We start from the raw sequence: 23,247 nt of genomic DNA, 5'->3' as shown, positions 1-23,247 counted from the left end.
AAATAAAAGTTTCAATTTCAAGAAAGGATGCTTTCTTGTCAAATGCTTTTTCTGCATATATTGAAAGGATCATGTGGTTCCTGTTCTTTCTTTTATGTAGTCTGTCACACTGATTGATTTGCACATGTTGAACGACACTTATGGCCTAGGAATAAATCCCACTTAGTCATGGTAATTTTTTTAATGTACTGTTGGATCCTATTAGCTAGTATCTTGGTGAGAATTTTGCAACCATGTTCATCAGTGATATTGGTCTGTTATTCTCCTTTTTGGTGGGATCTTTGGTTTTAGGATCAAGGTAATACTTACTGGCCTCATATAAAGAGTTTGAAAGGGGCGCCTGGGTGGCTCAGTGGGTTGAGCCTCTGCCTTCTGCTCAGGTCATGATCCCAGAGTCCTGGGATCGAGCCCCACATCGGGCTCTCTGCTCAGCAGGGAGCCTGCCTCCCCCTCCCTCTCTGTCTACTTGTGATCTCTGTCTGTCAAATAAATAAATTAAAAAAAAAAAAAAGAGGGGCGCCTGGGTGGCTCAGTGGTTAGGCCGCTGCCTTCGGCTCAGGTCATGATCTCAGGGTCCTGGGATCGAGTCCCGCATCGGGCTCTCTGCTCAGCAGGGAGCCTGCTTCCTCCTCTCTCTCTCTGCCTGCCTCTCTGCCTACTTGTGATTTCTCTCTGTCAAATAAATAAATAAATAAATCTTTAAAAAAAAAAAAAAAAAAAGAGTTTGGAAGTTTTTCTTTCATTTCTATTTTTTAAATTTATTTTTAATTTATTTTCAGCATAACAGTATTCATTATTTTTGCACCACACCCAGTGCTCTATGCAATTTGTGCCCTCTATAATACCCACCACCTGGCTCCCCCAACCTCCCACCCCCGCCCCTTCAAAACCCTCAGATTGGTTTTCATTTCTATTTTTTTAAAACAGCTTGAGAAGAATAGATATCAATTCTTCAAACGTTTGAGAAGAATTACTCTGGGAAGCCCCCTGACCCTGGACTCTTGTTTATTGGGAGGTTTCTGATTATTGCCTCAATTTCTTTGCTGGTTACAGATCTGTTAAGTTTTCTTATTTCTTCCTGTTTCAGTTTTGGTAGTTGTTACGTTTTTAGGAATGCATCCATTCCTTCCAGCTAGCCTAATTTGTTGGCATAGTCGCCCATATGCTCTAATAATGGTTTGTATTTCCTCAGTATTGGTTGTGCTCTCTCCTCTTTCATTCATGATTTTATTCATTTGGGCCCTTTCCTTTTGTTTTTGATAAAACTGGCTAGCAGTTTATCCATCGTATTAATTCTTTCAAAGAACGAGCTCCTAGTTTCATTGATTTTTCTACTATTCTCTTGATTTGTATATCATTGATTTCTGCTCTAATCTTTATTAATTCTCTTCTCAAGCTAAGCTTAGGCTTTATTTACTATTCCTTCTCCAGCTCTCTTGTTTCTTGAGAAAGGCTTGCTACAGAGGTTCCTCTTAGGACCATCTTTGGTGCATCTCAAAGGGTTTGAACAGTTGTGTTTTCATTTTCATTTGTTTCCATAGGTTTTTTCATTCTTCTTTAATTTCCTGGTTGACCCATTCATTCTTAATAGGATACCTTTAACCTCCATATGTTTGAGATCTTGCCAAATTTCCTCTTGTGATTAAGTTCAAATTTCGAAGCACTGTGGTCTGAAAATAAGCAGGGAGTGATCCCAATCTTTTGGTACCTTTTGACCCCTGACTTGTGACCCAGTATGTGACCTATTCTGGAGAATGTCCCATGTGCACTTCAGAAGAGTGTGTATTCTGTTGCTTTAGGATGGGATGTTCTGAATATTTTGAAGTCCATCTGGTCCAGTGTGTCATTCAAAGCCCTTGTTCCCTTGTTGTGATCTGCTTCAATGATCTGTCTATTGCATAAGTGGGGTGTTAAAGTCCCCTACTATGATTATCAATATGTTTATTTTATTTTATTATTAACTGGTTTATCTAATAGGCTGCTCCCTGGTTAGGGACATACATATTTAAAATTGTTAGATCTTCTTGTTGGATAGACTGTTTAATTACCATATAGTGTACTTGCTTATCTCTTTTGGTTTAAAATCTAATTTGTGTGATATATGCATTGCTTCCCCAGCTTTCTTTTGATGTTCATTAGCATGATAAATGGTTTTCCACCCCCTCATTTTCTTTTCTTTTTTTTTTTTTTTAAAGAATTTATTTATTTGACAGAGAGAGAGATCACAAATAGGCAGAGAGACAGACAGAGAGAGAGATGATGATAAGCAGGCTCCCTGCTGAGCTGAGAGCCCTATGTGGGACTCGATCCCAGGCCCCTGGGATCATGACCTGAGCCGAAGGTAGAGGCTTAACCCACTGAGCCACCCAGGCGCCCCGCCCACCCCCTCATTTTCAATCTGGAGGTGTCTTTGGGTCTAAAATGAGTCTCTTGCAGACAGCTTATCAAAAGGTCTTGCTTTTTTATCCAATTTGATATCCTGTGCCTTTTGATTGGGGCATTTAGCCCATTTACATTCAGAATAACTACTGAAAGACATGAACTTAGTGCCACCATATTACCTGGTCTATGTTAATTTCTGGGCTCTCTCCTCGCTTAAAAGATCTCCTTTAATATTTCTTGCAGGGCTGGTTTACTGATCACAAATTCTTTTAGCTTCCATTTGTCCTGGAAGATTTTTTTAATCTCTACTATTATTTGGAATGACAGACTTGAAGGATAAAGTATTCTTGGCTGCCTGCGTTTCTCATTTAGCTTCCTAAATATATCATGCTTATCCTTTTGGCCTACCAGGTCTCTAAGGATAAGTCTGCTGCCAATCTAATGTTTCTACCCTTATAGGTCATGGACCACTTGTTCCAAGCTTCTTTCAGTATTTTCTCTTTGTCTCTGAGATTTGAAAGCTTCACTACTCTATGTTGGGTTGTTGACCTATTCTTACTGATTTTGAGGGGGGTTTCTGTTTTTTCTGGACTTAAATGCCTATTTCCATCCCCAGACTAGGAAGTTCTCTGCTAAAATTTGCTCCAATATACCTTTTGTCTCCCTATCTCTGCCTTTCCTCTTCTGGGATCCCAAATATTCTAATATTGTTTCACTTTATGGTATTACTTGTCTCTTGAATTCTCCCCTCATGATCCCGTAGTTGTTTATCTTTTTTTTCCTCAGCTTCCTTATTCTCCATCACTTTGTCTTCTATATCATTAATTCTCTTTCTGTCTCATTTATCCTAGCAATTATAGACTCCCATTTTTTATTGTACCTCATGAATAGCCTTTTTGATTTGACTTGATTGGATTTCAGTTCTTTTATTTCTCCAGAAGGGGATTCTCTAGTGTCTTCTATGATTTTTTTCAAGCCCAGCTAGTATCTTTATATTCATTTTACTAAACTCCAGTTCTGGCATCTTACTTACATCCATATTGATCAGGTCCCTCTTGTTCTCTTTTTTGAGATGAGTTTTTCCATCTTGTCATTCTTGTAGAAAGTGGTCGCTTTTCTATTTGTAGGATTGCAGCAATTCTTTTCTTAGATCCGAGGTTGGGTTTACAGTGTTCTCAATGATTTGACAGCTATCTAGCTGAATTCCCAGGACCAGACAAAACTAAGATCTCCTACTCCCTTTTAAAAAAATTTATTTATTTGAGAGAGAGAGAGAGAAAGACAGCAGAGCAAGGAAGAGAGAACATGAGCGGAGTGGGGGAGAGGCAGAAGCAGGCTCCCCACTGAGCAGGGAGTCTGATGTGGGGCTCAGTACTAGGACCCTGGGATCTGAGCCAAAGGCAGATGCTTAACCAACTGAGCCACCCAGGCACCCCTTTTTTGATGAAAACTCTTCACAGTATAGGGATAGAGGAAACACACCTCAATATTACAAAAGCCATACATGAAAAGCCCACAGTGAATATCATTCTCAATGGGAAAAAACTGAGAGCTTTCCCCCTAAGGTTAGGAACATGGCAGCGATGTCCACTATCACCACCACTGTTCAACAATGTACTAGAAATCCTAGCCTCAGCAATCAGACAACAACAAGAAATAAAAAGCATCCAAATTGGCAAAGAAGTCAAACTCCCACTCTTTGCATATTACATGATATTCTATGTGGATATCCAAAAGACGCCACCCCCAAATTACTGGAACTCATATAGGAATTCAGCAAAGTGGCATGATATAAAATCAATGCACAGAAATCAGTTGCATTTCTAAATACTAATAATGAGACAGAAGAAAGAGAAATTAAGAGTTGATCCCAGGGGCACCTGGGTGGCTCAGTGGGTTGAAGCTTCTGCTTTTGGCTCAGGTCATGATCCCAGGGTCCTGGGATTGAGCCCCGCATCGGGCTTTCTGCTCAGCAGGGAGCCTGCTTCCTCCTCTCTCTCTGCCTGCCTCTCTGTATACTTGTGATCTCTGTCTGTCAAATGAATAAGTAAAATCTTTAAAAAAAAAAAAAAGAGTTGATCCCATTTATAGTTATAATTATACCAAAAACCATAAAATACCCAGCAATAAACCTAACCAAAGAGGAAAAGGATCTGTATTCAGCAAACTATAAAACTCATAAAAAAATTGAGGAAGACACAAAAAACAGAAAAACATTTCCTGCTCATGGAATGGAAGAACAAATATTGCTAAAATGTCTATGCTACCTACAGCAATCTATACACTCAATGCAATCCCTATCAAAACATCAACTTTTTTCACAGAGCTGGAAAAAATAATCCTAAAATTTGTATAGAACCAGAAAAGACCCCAAATAGCCAAAGTAACGTTGAGAAAGAAAACCAAAGCTGGTGGCATCACGATTCCAAACTTTAAGCTCTATTACAAAGCTGTCATCATCAAGATAGTATGGTACTGGCACAAAAACACACATTTAGAGCAATGGAACAGAATAGAGAGCCCAGAAATAGACCCTCAACTCTATGGTCAACTAATCTTCGACAAAGCAGGAAAGAATGTCCAATGGAAAAAAGACAGTCTCTTCAACAAATGGTGTTGGGAAAATTGGACAGCCACATGCAGAAGAATGAAACCAGACTACTTTCTGACACCATATAGAAAAATAGACCCAAAATAGATGAAAGACCTAAATATGAGACAAGAATTCACCAAAATCCTAGAGGACAAGGCAGAAATCTCTGAATTTAGCCACAGCAACTTCTTGTCAGACAAAAGCAAAACTGAACTATTGGGACTTCATCAAGATAAAAAGGTTCTGCACAGCAAGGGAAACAGTTGACAAAACCAAAAGACAACTGACAGAATGGGAGATACCTACCTGCAAATGTCTTACCAGATAAAGGGCTAGTATCCAAAATCCATAAAGAACTTATCAAAGTCAACACTCAGAAAATAATCTAATCAAGAATGGGCAGAAGATATGAAGACATTTCTCCAATGAAGACATACAGATGGTCAACAGACACATGATAAAATACTCAACATCACAGACACATGATAAAATGCTCAATGTTGTTTGGCATCAGGGAAATGCAAATCAAAACCACAATGAGATATCACCTCACATCAGTCATAATGGCTAAAATTAACAAGTCAGGAAATGACAGATGATGGCAAGGACATGGAGAAAGGGGAACCCTCTTACACTTTCGGTGGAAGTGCAAGCTGGTGCAACCACTCTGGAAAACAGCATGGAGGTTCCTCAGAAAGTTGAAAATACAGCTACCCTACAACCCAGCAATTGCACTATGAGGTACCCACTCCAAAGATACAAGTGTAGTGATCTAAAGGGGCACCTGCACAACAATGTTTATAGCAGAAATGTCCACAGAAGTCAAACTATGGAAAGTGCTCAAAAGTCCATTAACAGATGAATGGATAAAAAAGATGTGGTATATATGTAAAATGGAATACTACTTAGCCATCAAAAAAAGAAATCTTGCCATCTGCAACAATGTGGATGGAACTAGAGGGTATTATACTAAGCGAAATAAGTCAATCAGATGATCTGACAAACTATATGATCTGACTCACTTGTTGAATCTAAGAAACGAAATAGTGGACCACAGGGGAAGGGAGGGGAAAAATAAAACCAAATGAAATCAGAAAGGGAGACAAACTGTAAGAGACTCTCAATCATAGAAAATAAACTGAGGGGAGGGGGGAAAGAGATGGGGTTACTGGGTGATGGGCATTAAGGAGGGCATGTGATATAATGAGCACTGGGTATTATAAAAGACTAATGACTCACTGACATCTACCTCTGAAACTAATAATACAGTGTATGTTAATAGAATTTAAAATTAAAAAAAGTAAAAGATAAATAAATCTTTAAAAAAATTTCAATTTCAGAAAGTCTAGCTGGAATTTGATATAATTATACCAACTCAGAGTAAAAATACCAATCCTCTAATAATTACTGCATGTGTTAATAATAGTTGTTTTGTATTTCTTTGGGTAAACAGAAAAAGTTCCTTTCACTGGCAGATATATTCTTTCAAAACTGAGATTTACAGGTAAAAATTAAGAGATAACTGGTAATGGAAAAGACTGGACAGTACTGCTCAAAGATCATTAAAACTAAATGAGAGGAATAAAACCATGAAAGTTATGAAAACTGACACAAAAGTAAAGAGGACACAAGTAAAGTGTCCTAGACACAACGGGGGTATTCCAAGGAGTTCTGATTCATACAAGAAGGCTTCTTTGTGTCCAAAGCCTCCTACTACAACTGAAAATCATGTAGGAAGAATCTTAGTATTTTGAAATGTTTTCTTGTAGCAGATAGGTCTGTTTCTCAAGTCTTTAGAAAGGATTAGAATCTGGCTTAATTCTAGAGTTACATTTATAATAAGACCTCTTAATTCAATCATTTCTGACCCAGAGTCCTCCAATAGCCTCTTCACTGGACTCCCTACTATTATTCCTGTCTTCAACCCACTTTTCACAGACCAGAAAAGATGGAAAGAATAAACAAAAACAAGTCCAATCATATCACTACAGCTTCCGTAACTCTTAGGAATAAGCTTCAACCCTGACATTTTCTACAAGGCCCTGAATAACATGAACTACTCACCAAACAGTCAATTCCACTTTAGATGTGCCAGCTTCCTTTCTTGCTCCTCCAAAGCTCCTTCCCACCACAGGGTCTTTGCATCTGTTATTCTCTTCCCTAGAATAGTTTCCTTTTCCTTCTTGTCCATCTAGAACCTCCCAATTAATCCTTGAGTTCCCTGCTTAAAAGTGACTTCCTGTAAAAGTTATTAGGCTCTTTATAATCTCCCACTCCTCCCAACCTTCTGGCCTATTGTTGGAAGTTTCCCTTCATCATACTTCTTGCCGTAACTGGAACTGAGCTTCTATCATGTGTTTAATGCTTTTCCCCAACCCTGTACTGTAAGCTCCATGAAGGAATAACTGTCTCTTATTTATACTGCTGCTTTCCCAGTGCTAGGCATATTGCAGGAAATACGGCACTGAAGGAAATATAATTTTGCCATGTGTTCTTGCATAAAGGCATGAAGATTAGTCTACCTCACACAAAATCATGACTCTATTAACAATACATAGCATAACATTATCAAGTGTTTGTGAGAGTTTAACAAACAAAGAAGCTGTGTAGCAAAAATTTTCACAATCTTTTCATTCCAAAATACTCTAAATTTCTAACTAGGTTGCTAAGCTGGGGACACATAGTGATGTTCCTTGAAAGTATTCATAGAATTCAGTGTGGCAGCAAAGTTTCCTGGATGGAAACACACTGGCTCTCAAACCAAAGTCAATCAGCATTCAAATGAATGAGTCATTAAAAGAAATTGTGTCTGAAAGGCCACCCAAGAAGAAATGGTAAGAAATCCACCCAGGGTTCTCTTGGATTTAGCCAATTGACTTTTTTTTTTTTTTTTAAAGATTTTATTTATTTATTTGACAGACAGAGATCACAAGTAGGCAGAGAGAGAAGGGGAAAACAGGCTCCCCACTGAGCAGAGAGCCTGATGCTGGGCTTGATCCCAGGACCCTGAGATCATGACCTGAGCCAAAAGCAGACGCTTAACCCACTGAGCCACTCAGGCACCCAGTCAATTCACTTATAACTTCAAATAAAACAAATGCTTTCTAGAGGAAGCAAGTATACACAGAAACCTAAGTAAAAACTCAGGAAAGAGGTGTGAAATGAGGAATTCCCATGATTATGCCTTTACTATAAAAAAGTTCCAGACTGGGCGCCCGGGTAGCTCAGCAGGTTAAAGCCTCTGCCTTAGGCTCGGGTCATGATCAATGGTCCTGGGATCCAGCCCCACATAGGGCTCTCTGCTCTGTGGGGAGCCTGCTTCCTCTTCTCTCTCTGCCTGCCTCTCTGCCTACTTGTGATCTCTGTCTGTCAAATAAATAAATAAAATCTTAAAAAAAAAAAAGTTCCAGATTATGGTAGATATTTCAAAGAACTTTGGTATCTAAGATTCATGTAAAATAGTGATATAACCACTTGAAATCTGGCAGACATATGTTAAGTCTACAACATACTGATTCTGTTACCTGAGATCGCTGTCAAATCTTAAATTTTAATATAGGACATTCAGTTTTCTGTGGAACAAAAAAGCTCCATAATTTAAATATACAATATAAATTTTTTTTTTTTTTAATGAAGGGATATTTACTTTCAACAATGTTAGCAAGGGGCACCTGGGTGGCTCAGCTGGTTGAGCAGCCAACTCTTAATTTTGGCTCAGGTTGTGGTCTCGGGGTTCTGGGATCCAGCTCCATGTTGGGCTCCACACTAAGCAGGGAGTCTGCCTAAGGATTCTCTCCCTCTCCCCTTTCCTGTACTTGTGTGAGCACGCGTGCATGTGCACACTCTAAAATAAATAAATAAATCTTAAAAAAAAAAAGGAACCTTCAACTCAATATTTAATGAAGAGAGAAAAGGGAAAATATGAAAAAAAAAAAGAACAATTTAAACTGATAGTGAGAGGAGGCAACTCAAGGAGCTTTAGAAGCAAATGAATTGTATATTTTCTATCCTCTCACCTATGAACTCAAGACTTCCAAGAAATAAACCTGAAAGGATGGGAAGCTACCATCATCTCACTCAGTGTTTTCTATCTTACTTTCCTGATAGTGGGGAATGAATATGTGTTTGTGGTAGGTGGTAGTGAAAGGAGGAAACTAACATTTGTTTCATGCCTACTGTGTCATGGGCTTACAGACACTACACACATATTAGAGTTAGTCCTTGTAATCAATCCACAGAGGTTACAGAAGTGAGATGACTGGCCAGCAATCACCTGGTGAACATGTGACAGAAGCAGGGGTGTTCCTCCTACAACACCTTGCTGCCTTACTTGCCCTGGTTCTGTCGGAAACATTTTCATTCAGTGTGATGTTTCCAGTTTCTTCCTTTCCATTATTCCATCCAAATAAGTCTTCTTGCTCATTCTCTCAGAGCAATTTTATTAGCTTTCCCACTTTGTTCCATAGCTCAGAAATTAGGAAAAAGTAAACCTTTCTTCCCACAGAACAGCTGCTCCTCTATCACATTCTAAATAAACTGCTAATGATACCTATCGTGTTTATCTCAAACCCACCAGAGCTGAAAAGGAACAGCTTGTACTGCTCTCAGTCATTCTCAGTGCACAGTGTTCTCACACGTAGAAGGTTCTCAATTTTCTCATTTATATAATATAAAGTAACAGCTTTTTAAAAATTTTAAGTTGTCAGCTTAGTTAAATCATTGTTCAGTATCAAAATAATCATCTATTTTCTGATTTAAATGACTGCTTTGTTGGACATATCCTTGCATTAGGAGCACTTCCTAAAACTTTCCTACCACAGTGCTCTTAATAGCAGAGGAAACAAATCCATGCCACAGTAGCCAAAATTCATGAGAGATTTTATTCAAGTCTCACATTTTATTTTAGAAATTCAAGTAAATTTTGCATTCTGTTCCATTCAATAGTCTTGCTTTTAATTTCCCTCCCTTGGCACTATCAACAGTAACAATCTAGCCAGTATCTCAGGTTTATTTTGCAGCATCTCAGACAGCATTCCCAAGCATACTTCTGGTGGAGTCAGAATCTATTCTTTTGAGAAGAATGGTAATGTGGTCTTTAACATAGTGCTATGAAATGGTAAGCTGTGGATAATGAAATTATATTTATATGACACATTTCAATAACTGACAGATTTTTAAAACATTATTGTCATTTGTGTTCCAATCTTATAAAAGTGAAAAATTAGTATTTCCTCTACTGTGGAAAGTGTATGAAACTTATATAATTATTAGTATATGGAATTTATAAAAATTTAATATACTTCTAATTTTTAGAATTCTGAAACTGAACTAATTTTATTCATAAAGTTCATATATGTGTTATTAACTGTTTAGTCTTTATTCTAATCTCGAATAACAAGTACTAGAAGAAACACTTCATTTTTATTTTTACAAATTGTAAAATGTGGAAGTTGTGATATAAAGTTGAAAATTACCTTGTTTCTCTATAACTGAGTATGAGGCCAAAAATCCTCGTCCAGAAACATGAATCCCACTCATGAACAGCACTGTAATTTCACTGCTTTTTGATTCAATTGAATGATTCATCTGCAACCCCAGACCACAGTATTTGCCTAGGAATGAAGAAAAAAAGATATTTGGTATAACTCTCATAAAGTCAGTAATATTTACAATGAAGGTAAGAAAATCAGAAAAATATACCAAACTGGACATTAAATAGAAAATGATGACTAGAATGTTTAATGATTAAAAATCACATTACTCTGAAGAAAAAACAGCCAAGCAATAACTGTACATAATTCAAAGGGAAAAAAATGGTATAGGCATCAGTGATCTTACAAGGTTCAATTTCTTGTGAAAGACATTTCTTGTACACTCTTAGAATAGTGAGGAATTAAAAAAAATTTATCTTAAAGCATTTCATGCATGCAGGTGCATGCATGAAAATTAAATAAGCAAATGTATAGGTAATCAGTAATTTTCTAACATACTCCCCACTAGGTGCCCCTAGATTCCTGGGCTTAGGGTACCCCTTAAACCTTTTTCAGACTCCCCTCAATTCTTCTTCCAGGGATGACTGAACTTTAAGTCAATGCATTTAGGTAATCATGCACAGTCCTACAACTTTAACTATGCTTTGACAATTCACATACACCTCTACCCAAAACTTTTTTCTTGAACTTTAGGTGTATATATATCCAACTGCCAGCTTTTTTCCTTTAATGTTTAACAGACATATAAAAAGCATATCCTCAATATAGATTAATAAAAGGGAAAAAGAATAAAATTAGAGCAAGATTTCCACCAATAACTAACAAAAATGCATTTAAAAAAAATATTTTATTTATTTATTTGACAGACAGAGATCACAAGTACGCAGAGAGGCAGGCAGAGAGAGAAGAGGAAGCAGGCTCCCCGCAAAGCAGAGAGCCTGATGTGGGGCTCAATCCCAGGACCCTGGGATCATGATCTGAGCTGAAGGCCGAGGCTTTAACCCTCTGAGCCACCTAGGCACCCCCCAAAATTTTAATTTTTCTTAAGGCATTCTCTTAAGTGCCTGGTAACCTAACAAATTCTGAATAAAGAATAACATTCCAAAAATGTTTTTGGTTGTGGCAACACCATTCTAGAATAAGAATAATGTGTCCTTCCAAAAACACCATTTTCAAGGACTATGTATGTTTTTGTGAATAAAATATCCTAAGCAATCAAGGAAAGCCCAACAGAACTGGTACGGGAGTTTAACAATGTCACAGGATCAATATAAAAAACCAATTATATTTCCACATACTTGTCACAAATACTCTGAAATGAAATTTTTAAAACTTCTAACAGCATCAAAAATATTAGACTATTTGGGACAAATTTTTAAAGAAGAAATTCAAGGGATGCTGGGGTGGCTCAGTCAGTTAAGTATCTGACTCTTCATCAAGGTCATCTCAGGGCTGTGGCATCAAGCCCCCTCCCTATTGGGCTCTGCCACATGGTGGAGCCTGATTAAAATTCTTTCTCTCTGCCCCAATCCCCAGGCTCATGGCACGTTAAAAAAAAAAAAAAAAAAAAAAAAAATCAAAACCAGTACACCACAAAACAGAAACCACTGCTGAGAAAAATTAAAGGAAAACTAAATAAAATGGGAAACAGACCAACTTCATGAAGTGAAAGACTCAATACTGTTAAGATGTCAGTTCTCCCTACATTGATCTATTGATTCAATGTAATCCCTACCAAAATCCTAGTTTTTTTTTCTTTTTAGAAATTAACAAGTTGAGGCTAAAATGTATATGGAAATGCAAAGACAGAGAACAGCCAGAACTGTGTAGTGAAAAAGACAGTTGAAAAACTACTATAACCTGACTTTAAACTTATTATAAAACCACAGTAATCAAGACAGTGTACACTGTAACAGCAAATCTAGATCTGTATCTAAATCTTTATTTATGTTTATGTCTACACCTGTATCTCCACATATTTCAGTAGAGTAGAACAAGAGTTCAGAAATAAACCCACATATGTGGTCAACTGATTTCTGACAAAGGCATGAAGGTAATTTGATGGAGAAAGGATAACTCTTTCAACACGTATACTAAACTAGCTGGATATAAATATGCAAAAACAAATGAACTTAGAACTTTACTTCAAGTCAAAATGGATCACAGACCTAATTATAAGAGCTGAACTTACAGAACTCTTACAAGAAAACACAGGAGAAATCTTTGTGAATTTGGGCTAGGCAAAAAGTTCTTAGATCCAACACCAAAAAGCAAGTCCATTAAAGAAAAAAGTGAGTAATCAGCACTTAATCAAAATTTAAAATGTTCCCTCTTCAAAAGACACCAGTAAGAAAATGAAAAGACACAACACTGACTGGGAGAAAACATTCACACAACGTTAATCTGATAAAGAACCCATATCCAAAATGGGTAAAGAATTCTTACAACTCAAACAATTTCATCTTAGAAAATGGGCAAAAGATTTAAATAGCCACATCTGTAAGATTTTATTTATTTACTTTGAAAGAGAGAGGAGGAGAGCATAAGCAGGGGCAGAGGGACAGGGAGAAGCAAGCTCCTCACTGAGCAGAAGACCAACAGAGGGCTCCATGCCAGGATGCTGGGATCATGGCCTAAACTGAAGGTAGATGCTTAACCAACTGAGCCACCCAGGTGTCCCAAAGAGCCACATCTATAAAAAAGACCTACCAAATGGCAAATAGATACATGAGAAGATGCTCAAGAGCATTAGCCATTAGGGAAATTAATATTAAAACTATGAGATCTCATGACATTCTCACTAAAATGGCTATAATCAAAAAGACTGTTAATACCAAATATTGGTGAAGATGTGGAGAAACTGATATCTTCAAACACTGATGGTAGGAACTGTAAAATGGCATAGCCATTTCTGGGAAGCAATTTGGTAGTTTCTTTTTCTTTCTTTCTTTTTTTTTTTTTTTAATTTTGTTCATTTATCTGACAGAGAGAGAGAACTCACAAGTAGGCAGAGAGGCAGGCAGAGAGAGACGAGGAAGTAGGCTCCCTGCTGAGCAGAAAGCCCAATGCAGGGCTGGATCCCAGGACCCTGAGATCATGACCTGAGCCAAAGGAAAAGGCTTAACCCACTGAGCCACCCAGGCATCCTATTTTGGCAGTTTCTTAAAAAGTTAAAATTTGTATATATTATCTCACATAATCTAGCAATTCCATTTCTGTTATTTATCCAAGAGGAAAGAAACCACATGTCCACAGAAGGGTTATTCAAATGGTCACAGCACCATTGCTCATATTTGCCCCAAACAAAAACAACTTAATTGTTTATCAACTAAGAGAAAAAAAAAATGTGGTATATATTCATATAAAGAACTACTACTCACCAAAAGACAGAAACGAACTAATGATACATGCAGCAACATGGATGAATCTCAAAAACATTACGCTAAATAGAAGAAACTATTTATGATCTTTCTAGAAAAGATAAAAAAATTTAGAAATAATACATCAGTGGCTACCTGGGACTGGAGGTAAAGTGCACACATGGGCACAAGGGAACTTTCTGGTGTGACAGAGTTTTCACTAAAATGTGAACTCACATTTTAAAATGTGATGTTGCACAGCTATATAAATTTACTGAAACTCATCAAACTATGCATTTAAAAATAGGTGAATTTTATGGTATGAAATAATAGCTCAATAATAAGGTTTTCAAAAGAAATATAAACATTGAAACAATGTGTATTATCAGAGACGATCAACTGTTTTATACAAAAAAAAAAAAGTCCACAGAGTCAGAGCAGAAAATGGCCTTCAGCTATCTATTCCAAGCTGCTGACAGCTGAAAAATCTGAAAATTAAACATTGGTGGCAATCCAAAATAACACTTTCTTGTTAGAGGTGAAATCAGTATAGAATCTGGGTCCTCCATTTTGTCCCATGCCGCCTTCTTCCACACACTACTTCCCAGTAATGGAGTTGACACTTAGCGCTGCAAGGAGAAGTGTTTAATAACAGCATGATCTCCTTTGTAAATGATCTGGGGTAGCACTTGGAAACCTCTAGTGTCTGCAGTGTCTAGTTGCTGTCTCCTTTCCACCCACAGCAACAACACCCTTGTGTTCTTTCCCTCATCATCCAGCAACAGTCTCGTTCCTTAACTAAATTAGTAAATGCTTCAGCTTGTCTTTTTGTATAAACCATCATCTTGTAATACTACTTTTGCCCTAAATTGAATTATTTAAACCTATGCAACCTTAATTTTGAGATAACTGCTAAAAGCCTACTCTTTCCATTTTACTCTAAAACTGTTTATTGAATCAATGTTTCCAAAAGATCACATAAGCAGAACTGTGACATTCAGCTGTATCTTAAAAATGAATTTTTCTTTCTTTTTTAAAAGATTGTATTTGAGAGAGAGAGAAAGAGAATAAGCGAGGGGAAGAGCAGAGGAAAAGTGAAGAACAGACTCCCTGCCGAGGATACAGGCCAATGCAGCAGGGTTCTATCGATCCCAGGACCCTGAGATCATGACCTGAGCCAGTCAGATGCCCAACTTACTGAGTCGCCCAGGCATCCCAAAAATGAGTTATTCTTTACAACTATTTTTTCTCCTACCAATGAAAAAGTATACTATAATTGTTTTAAATACATTTTCTAATTTTGTATGTTTTATGTATTAGATCTAAAACCAGGTAATTCTTTGTTTTTTCTGGAAAATGGAAATGATTTAACCCTAAGGCCATACTGACAGTTGTCAGTTAAAACAAAATCCCCAAATTCTAAAACATCTAACACTGTCTATAGATTTATACACTGAACTTTTCTTTCAAGACATAATTCTCCAAAGCTTTATAATTTCTGAATTAAGAAAATTAGTTTATGTATGTAATAATTCTATAAAAACCTTTAGGATGAGCAAAGTAACTAGTTTGTTCTGAGAATAATTTCAGGCCCACATATGAATAGAATAACATACGAGATGTAGATATCATATTTCATTCTATGTATCACTGTTTTTTTTTTTTTTAAGATTTTATTTATTTATTTGACAGAGAGAGACACAGCAAGAGAGGGAACACAAACAGGGGGAGTGGGAGAGGGAGAAGCAGGCTTTCTGCCAAGCAGGCAGCCCGATGCAGGGCTCGATCCCAGAACCCTGGGATCATGACTTGAGCCAAAGGCAGCCATTTAACAATTGAGCCACCCAGGCACCCCTGTATCATTGTATTTTAGATTATTTTTTTCCCCTCAACTTGGAAAGTTTCTATCCTCCAGTCAGATTTGCCTGACATAAACTGACAAAGAAAAGCCCCTCAAACAAATTTTCTCCCTTGAGGCACAGAAAACTACAGAAAGCACGCTATTATGCCTTATAGTGAACTATATTTATAATCTTAGCATAACTTTTTTTTGAAGATTTATTTATTTATTATAGAGGAGGGGAGAGCTCACACACACACACACACACACACACACACACACACACAACACACACACACACACACTAGAGAGGGAAGAGGGGAAGCGGGGGAGGGAGAGACAGAGTCTCAAGCCGACTCCATGCTGAGCCAGAGCCCCACTCTGAGATCATGCCCTGAGCAGAAACCAAGAGTCGGACACTTTACTGCCAGAGCCACCGCGGAGCCCCAGCTTAACTGGTTTTTAAGTGGCAGTATGGCTCTTCGGTCATTATACAGAACTTTTAAGAAAAGGTTGCAAACAAAAAACTAACAACCAAAAGAACTAATCTAAAAATAACAATGAACATACTACATTTATTCAATTAAAAAAAAAAAAAACACTTAATTTGAAAGCCAAGAAGATTCAGTCTACAACTTCTCGACTTATTTAGCATTTAGTAAATCAATACCAAACATCAAGGCATGTGCATGAGCACACACACTGTCTTAGGTAATAAGGTATTCAATATATGTCTTCCCTCATCCTTTATTTCTTTAAAAACACCTGTGGAGGGGCTCCTGGGTGGCTCAGTCATTAAGCGTCTGCCTTCAGCTCAGGTCATGATTCTGCATCTGGCTCCCTGCTCTGCGGAAGCCTGCTTCTCCCTCTCCCACTCCCCTTGCTTGTGTTCCCTCTCTCCCTGTCTCTCTTTCTGTCAAATAAATAAATAAAATCTTTAAAAAACAAAAAACACCTGTGGAAAAGAAAAGGCTTCCTAGTCCTAAATATGGCATGCAATTTAAATAAAAATTAGTATTAACTTTAAATAAAAAAAATATTAAAAATTTTAAGTCAAGCAAAGTAACATTCAAAAAGTCCTATAACAGTTACTATCACATATATAAAAAGAAGAGATGATTAAATCTTCAGACTTTTTTCAATACTAAGTAACTAAAAAACAGACCAGTAAATAGAATAAATATTAAACAGTTTATTTTTGAATACTAAATATTTTCAAATAATGACTTAACAATAAAAACAGTAGTATAAAATTGATGTTATTCCACCTTACCTTAAATATAAAATATCTGAAACTATAATTTATTAGCAAAGCCAAATGTGTGCAGAGCCAGTGCCTATCACATTAAATCGTAAGGCCAAATGGGAATCAGTAAAGGCAAGAGAAGTTTTACCAACTAGAATCTCTACATAAGTCAGTTAACACTTGTAAACATGAACAAGTTTCATCTGGGCTCACCAGCACTAGCTGTTCCTTGTCACTTAAGGACCTACGTATATGTGTGATTTTATTACAAGGCTGATTAAGGCCCTCAATACAAATAATGACTTTTCAGATACTCTTAGGTACAAATGAAAAAGATCCTACTTAAAGAATATTATCTTGCCATGCAAAGTTGTCTTTACAAAAATATTATCATGTGTACTAATGCTAGGAAATTCCAAATTATTAGATTGAACTGCTCTAAAAAATTTTAAAAACTGACAAAAATAGATTCTCAAAATAAAATAATGTTTAAAAAAGTTTGTCCAACCCTTCAATATGGACAGAATAATAACGATATTTCCTATTAGCAAGTACACAGCTTTACTCCTATTTCTTCAGTCATTTGGAGTTACCTTGTCCTCTGAAATGTGAATAAATTCAATCTGTGGTAGAAATAAAACTTTTTAAGAAACTTCCTTCTGTGAAACTCAAAAGGCAGTAAGTGCTAAAAGAACAAACAATCTCAATTTAAAAAAAAAAGAGAGAAAGAAAAGAAGAGTACAGTGGCTAATTTCGTAGGTGCTTAAGCGAGCTCAATATATACCAGATAAACACCTTCCCTCACATCTTATAGCCAGTCAAAATGAATGTCTCTCTCCTCACTTGGTTACCCTTTCATCAAAGGTTTTAACCATTATAAAGTAATGCAAGCTCCTAGCAAAATACTCTGGGAAAGACGAAGAAAATTCAATCCCAGTCTGGGCAATGTATCTTAATTTGGGCAACATACTAGGTACTTCTTCACTTCCATTTTCCTAGTTTAGCCATTCAAAGGTACTCCTAAATCATCATAAATCATTTAATTGTTAACAATTATAGGTTCTACTGATGGCTCTCAAACCCCACCAATATGTCTAGAAATTTCTCATGGACAAAATAAGAATTTCAAAAAATAGTATATGGATATATACACAAAATTATAAATAAAAAAGTTAATCAAGTATTTGATTAATCAATCACCATAAGACCTATGAAACATTGATTTTAGTCTAAAAGAATCCAAGTGCCAGGCAAATAAAAATGTTTTTGAAAAATCATTACCCTTAGGAAACTACAGTAAGAAGAAGAAAAGATCTAAGGATTAGAGCAGAAACCAGTGAAATTAAAAACAAGAAATCAATAGAGAAAATTAATAAAGTCAAAGGCTGGTTCTTTGAAACAAAATTCACTAAGCCTCTAATAAGGCTAATTAAAGAAAAAAAGAGGACACAAATCACTAATATCAGAAACGCAATTGTTGACACCACTATAGACCCAATGGTCATGAAAAGATAATAAAGGAATAGTACTATGAACAAATCTATGTCCACAAATTTGTTAACCTAGATGAAATGAACAGGTCCCTTGAGACACACAATTTGACAAAACTAAAAAAAAAAGAAATAGACAATCTGAGTTTTTATTTTATTTCTATTTAAGAAATTGAATCAATTAATAATCTTTCAAAAGAGAAAGAACCAGGCACAAATGGGTTCACAGATTATTTTTACCAAACATTTAAAGAAGAGTTATACCAATTCTCTGCAATCCCTTTAAGAGGACAGAAGCAGGGGAATACTTCCTAACTCCTTCTATAAGGCTAGCACTACCATTAAACCAAAATCAAACATACTTCGTAAATGAATACAGGTCATTATTCTTCATGGAATAGACATGAAAACTCGTAACAAAATATTAAAAAATCAGGAGCGGCTGGCTGGCTCAGCTGGAAGGAACAGTATGCAACTCTTAATCTTGGGGTTGTGAGTGTGAGCCCCATGCTGGGTGTAGAGATAACTTAAAGATAAAAATCTTTAAAATCTAACAATGTGTTAAAAAGAACTATACACCATGATCAAGTGTGATTTATCCCAAATATGCAAGATACGTTCAACATTTTAAAATAATGTAATCCATCCCACATCAACATGCAAAAAAAGGAAAGTACTGTGATCAAATCAATAAATGCAGAAAAAGCATTTAACAAAATCCAATATCCATTCATGACATAAACTCTCAGTGAACTAAGAATAGAGGGAAACTTTCTTAGTTTAATGAAGAATATTTACAAAAAAAACCTAAGCTGATATCATATTTAACAGTAAGAAATTTGAAGCTTTTCCTGTAAGATCAGAAACAAGGCAAGAATGCACCCTCTTACTACTTCTCTTTTACATCATACTAGAAGTATAAGTTAACACAGGAAGATTGGGGGGGGGGGGAAGTACAAGATTGTATAGGAAGAAATAAAATTGTTCACAAATGATGGGATTATCTACGTAGAAAATCCAAAAGAATTGAAAAAAAAAAAAAAAAACACCCAACCCTCCTCTATTAAGCAATTATACAAGGTTGTGGAATACAAGGTTAATGGATAAAAGTGCTCCCCTATATAATGACAATAAAAAACTGGAATTTGAGATTAAAAACACAATACCATTTACATTAGCAGCCCCCAAAATGAAATAGTGGTAAGTCTAATAAAATACGTGCAAGAACCATGTGAGGAAAACTAAAATATTCCAAGAGTGAAATAAATGGAGAAATGTTCCATGCTCAATGACAGGAAGACAATATACTGTCAAGATGTCAGTCCTCGCCAACTTCATAGATTGAATGCAATCAAAATCAAAATCCTAGCAAGCTGGGATAATTGGATATTTGCATGTAACAGAATGAAATTAGACTGCTATCTCATATGACTCACAAAAATTAACTCAAAATGGATTAAAGATTTAAATGTAAAACCTGAAGCCACAAAACTTCTAAAAGAAAACATAGGAATAAAGTTCCTTGACATGGGTCTTGGTGATTTTAATGACACCTAAAGCACAAGAAACAAAATAAAAGATAAATAAGAGGGTCTATATCAAACTAAAAAGTTATACAGCAAAAGAAACCATCAACAAGGTGCAAAGACACCCTATGGAATGGAGACCATTCCAGTGACCAACCATTTATTTGTTAAGGGGTTAATATCCAAAATATAGAGAATTTATATGACTCAAAGCAAACAACAATTATAACAACAGCAAAACGCAATTAAAAAATGGGCAAAGGACTTGAACAGGATTTCTCCAAAGAAGATAAAAGAAAGGCCAACAGGTACCTGAAAAGATGCACAATGTCATTAGTCATTAGGGAAATGAAAATGAAAAACGCAATAAGGTATCACCTCATGTCTCTTAGAATGGTCATCATCAAAAAGGTAAGAGGAAATGCTGGTGTGGATTAGGAGAAAAGAGAACCTGTGCACTGTTTGTGGGATTGTAAACTGGCACAGTCACTACAGAAAACAGTATGGAGGACCTTCCAAAAAAAAAAAAAAAAAAAAAAAGAACTGCCATATGATCCAGCAAATCTATTTTTGGTAATTTATCAAAAACAAATAAAAACACTAACTCAAAAAGGTATCTGCAGGGGAGGAGTCAAGATGGCGGAGAAGTAGCAGGCTGAGACTACTTCAGCTAGCCGGAGATCAGCTAGATAGCTTATCTAAAGATTGCAAACACCTGAAAATCCATCGGCAGATCGAAGAGAAGAAGAACAGCAATTCTGGAAACAGAAAAACAACCACTTTCTGAAAGGTAGGACCGGCGGAGAAGTGAATCCAAAGCGACGGGAAGATAGACCCCGGGGGGAGGGGCCGGCTCCGGGCAAGCGGCGGAGCAACGAAGCGCAAAATCAGGACTTTTAAAAGTCTGTTCCGCTGAGGGACATCGCTCCAGAGACTAAACCGGGGCGAAGCCCACGCGGGGTCAGCATGGCCTCAGGTCCCGCAGGGTCACAGAAGGATCGGGGGTGTCTGAGTGTCACAGAGCTTGCAGATATTGGAACGGGAAAGCCGGCTACAGAGACAGAGCCGACAGAAAGCTCACAGCTCGGTGTTACCTTGAACCGGTCACAGGCTCGGTAAGCTCGGAGCACAGCCGGAGGTCAGGCAGACGGGAGTAACTGGGCACTGTTCTCTGAGGGCGCACTGAGGAGTGGGGCCCTGGGCTCTCGGCTCCTCCGGGCTGGAGACCAGGAGGCCACCATTTGTATTCCCGTCCTCCGGAACTCTACGGAAAGCGCTCAGGGAACAAAAGCTCCTGAAAGCAAACCCAAGTGGATGACTCACCCCGGCCCCTGCTAAGGGCAGTGCAATTCCGCCTGGGGCAAAGACACTTGAGAATCACTACAACAGGCCCCTCCCCCAGAAGATCAACAAGAAATCCAGCCGAGACCAAGTTCACCTACCAAGGAGTGCGGTTTCAATACCAAGGAGAGGAGCAGAATTCCAGAGGAGGAGAAAGCAAAGCACGGAACTCATGGCTATTTCCCTGTGATTTTTTTTAGTCTTGCAGTTAATTTGATTTTTTTCTTTTTCATTTTTTGTTTTTCTTCTCGCCTTATGGTTAAATTATTTTTTTAACTTTTACCTTTTTCTTTTTTAACGTTTTTTAACCAGTTTATGTAATATATATATTTTTTCATTTTTATATTTTTCTTATTTGTTTTCTTTTTTTAATAATTCTTTTCTTTTTTTTTCTTTTTTCTTTTTTTTTCTTTCTTCCTTTTTGAACCTCTTTTTATCCCCTTTCTCCCACCTCACGATTTGGGATCTCTTCTAATTTGGTTAAAAGCATATTTTCCTGGGGTTGTTGCCACCCTTTTAGTATTTTCCTTGCTCCTTCATATACTCTTATCTGGACAAAATGACAAGACGGAAAAATTCAACACAAAAAAAAGAACAAGAGGCAGTACCGAAGGCTAGGGACCTAATCAATACAGACATTGGTAATATGTCAGATCTAGAGTTCAGAATGACAATTCTCAAGGTTCTAGCCGGGCTCGATAAAGGCATGGAAGATATTAGAGAAACCCTCTCGAGAGATATAAAAGCCCTTTCTGGAGAAATAAAAGAACTAAAATCTAACCAAGTTGAAATCAAAAAAGCTATTAATGAGGTGCAATCAAAAATGGAGGCTCTCACTGCTAGGATAAATGAGGCAGAAGAAAGAATTAGTGATATAGAAGACCAAATGACAGAGAATAAAGAAGCTGAGCAAAAGAGGGACAAACAGCTACTAGACCACGAGGGGAGAATTCGAGAGATAAGTGACACCATAAGACGAAACAACATTAGAATAATTGAGATTCCAGTAGAAGAAGAAAAAGAGAGGGGAGCAGAAGGTATACTGGAGAGAATTATTGGGGAGAATTTCCCCAATATGGCAAAGGGAATGAGCATCAAAATTCAGGAGGAGGTTCAGAGAACGCCCCTGAAAATCAATAAGAATAGGCCCACAGCCTGTCAAATAATAGTAAAACTTACAAGTCTCAGTGACAAAGAGAAAATCCTGAAAGCAGCCCGGGAAAAGAAGTCTGTAACATACAATGGTAAAAATATTAGATTGGCAGCTGACTTATCCACAGAGACCTGGCAGGCCAGAAAGAGCTGGCATGATATTTTCAGAGCACTAAACGAGAAAAACATGCAGCCAAGAATACTATATCCAGCTAGACTATCATTGAAAATAGAAGGAGAGATTAAAAGCTTCCAGGACAAACAAAAACTGAAAGAATTTGCAAACACCAAACCAGCTCTACAGGAAATCTTGAAAGGGGTCCTCTAACCAAAGAGAGAGCCTACAAGTGGTAGATCAGAAAGGAACAGAGACCATATACAGTAACAGTCACCTTACAGGCAATACAATGGCACTAAATTCATATCTCTCAATAGTTACCCTGAATGTTAATGGGCTAAATGCCCCTGTCAAAAGACACAGGGTATCAGAATGGATAAAAAAACAAAACCCATCTATATGTTGCCTCCAAGAAACTCATTTTAAGCCCGAAGACACCTCCAGATTTAAAGTGAGGGGGTGGAAAAGAATTTACCATGCTAATGGACATCAGAAGAAAGCATGAGTGGCAATCCTTATATCAGATCAATTAGATTTTAAGCCAAAGACTATAATAAGAGATGAGGAAGGACACTATATCATACTCAAAGGATCTGTCCAACAAGAAGATTTAACAATTTTAAATATCTATGCCCCCAACGTGGGAGCAGCCAACTATATAAACCAATTAATAACAAAATCAAAGAAACACATCAACAATAATACAAT

The 23,247-nt window shown here is 37.1% G+C and overlaps 1 protein-coding gene across 1 annotated transcript in view; it reads right to left on the bottom strand.

Moving 5' to 3' along the window:
* The window catches only part of DCBLD2 (discoidin, CUB and LCCL domain containing 2), a 103,501-nt gene that overhangs the window by 35,653 nt on the left and 44,601 nt on the right, over positions 1–23,247 (bottom strand). The window contains exon 3 of the mRNA XM_059164373.1: positions 10,450–10,587. Within this exon, the coding sequence (XP_059020356.1) occupies positions 10,450–10,587 (138 nt within the window). The remainder of the gene's footprint in view (positions 1–10,449; positions 10,588–23,247) is intronic.

The sequence above is a fragment of the Mustela lutreola genome, chromosome 2, assembly GCF_030435805.1.
Source record: "Mustela lutreola isolate mMusLut2 chromosome 2, mMusLut2.pri, whole genome shotgun sequence".
NCBI lineage: Eukaryota > Metazoa > Chordata > Mammalia > Carnivora > Mustelidae > Mustela > Mustela lutreola.
The sequence above is the reverse complement of the archived record's forward strand: the minus strand, read 5'-3'. Positions and strand labels throughout refer to the sequence as shown.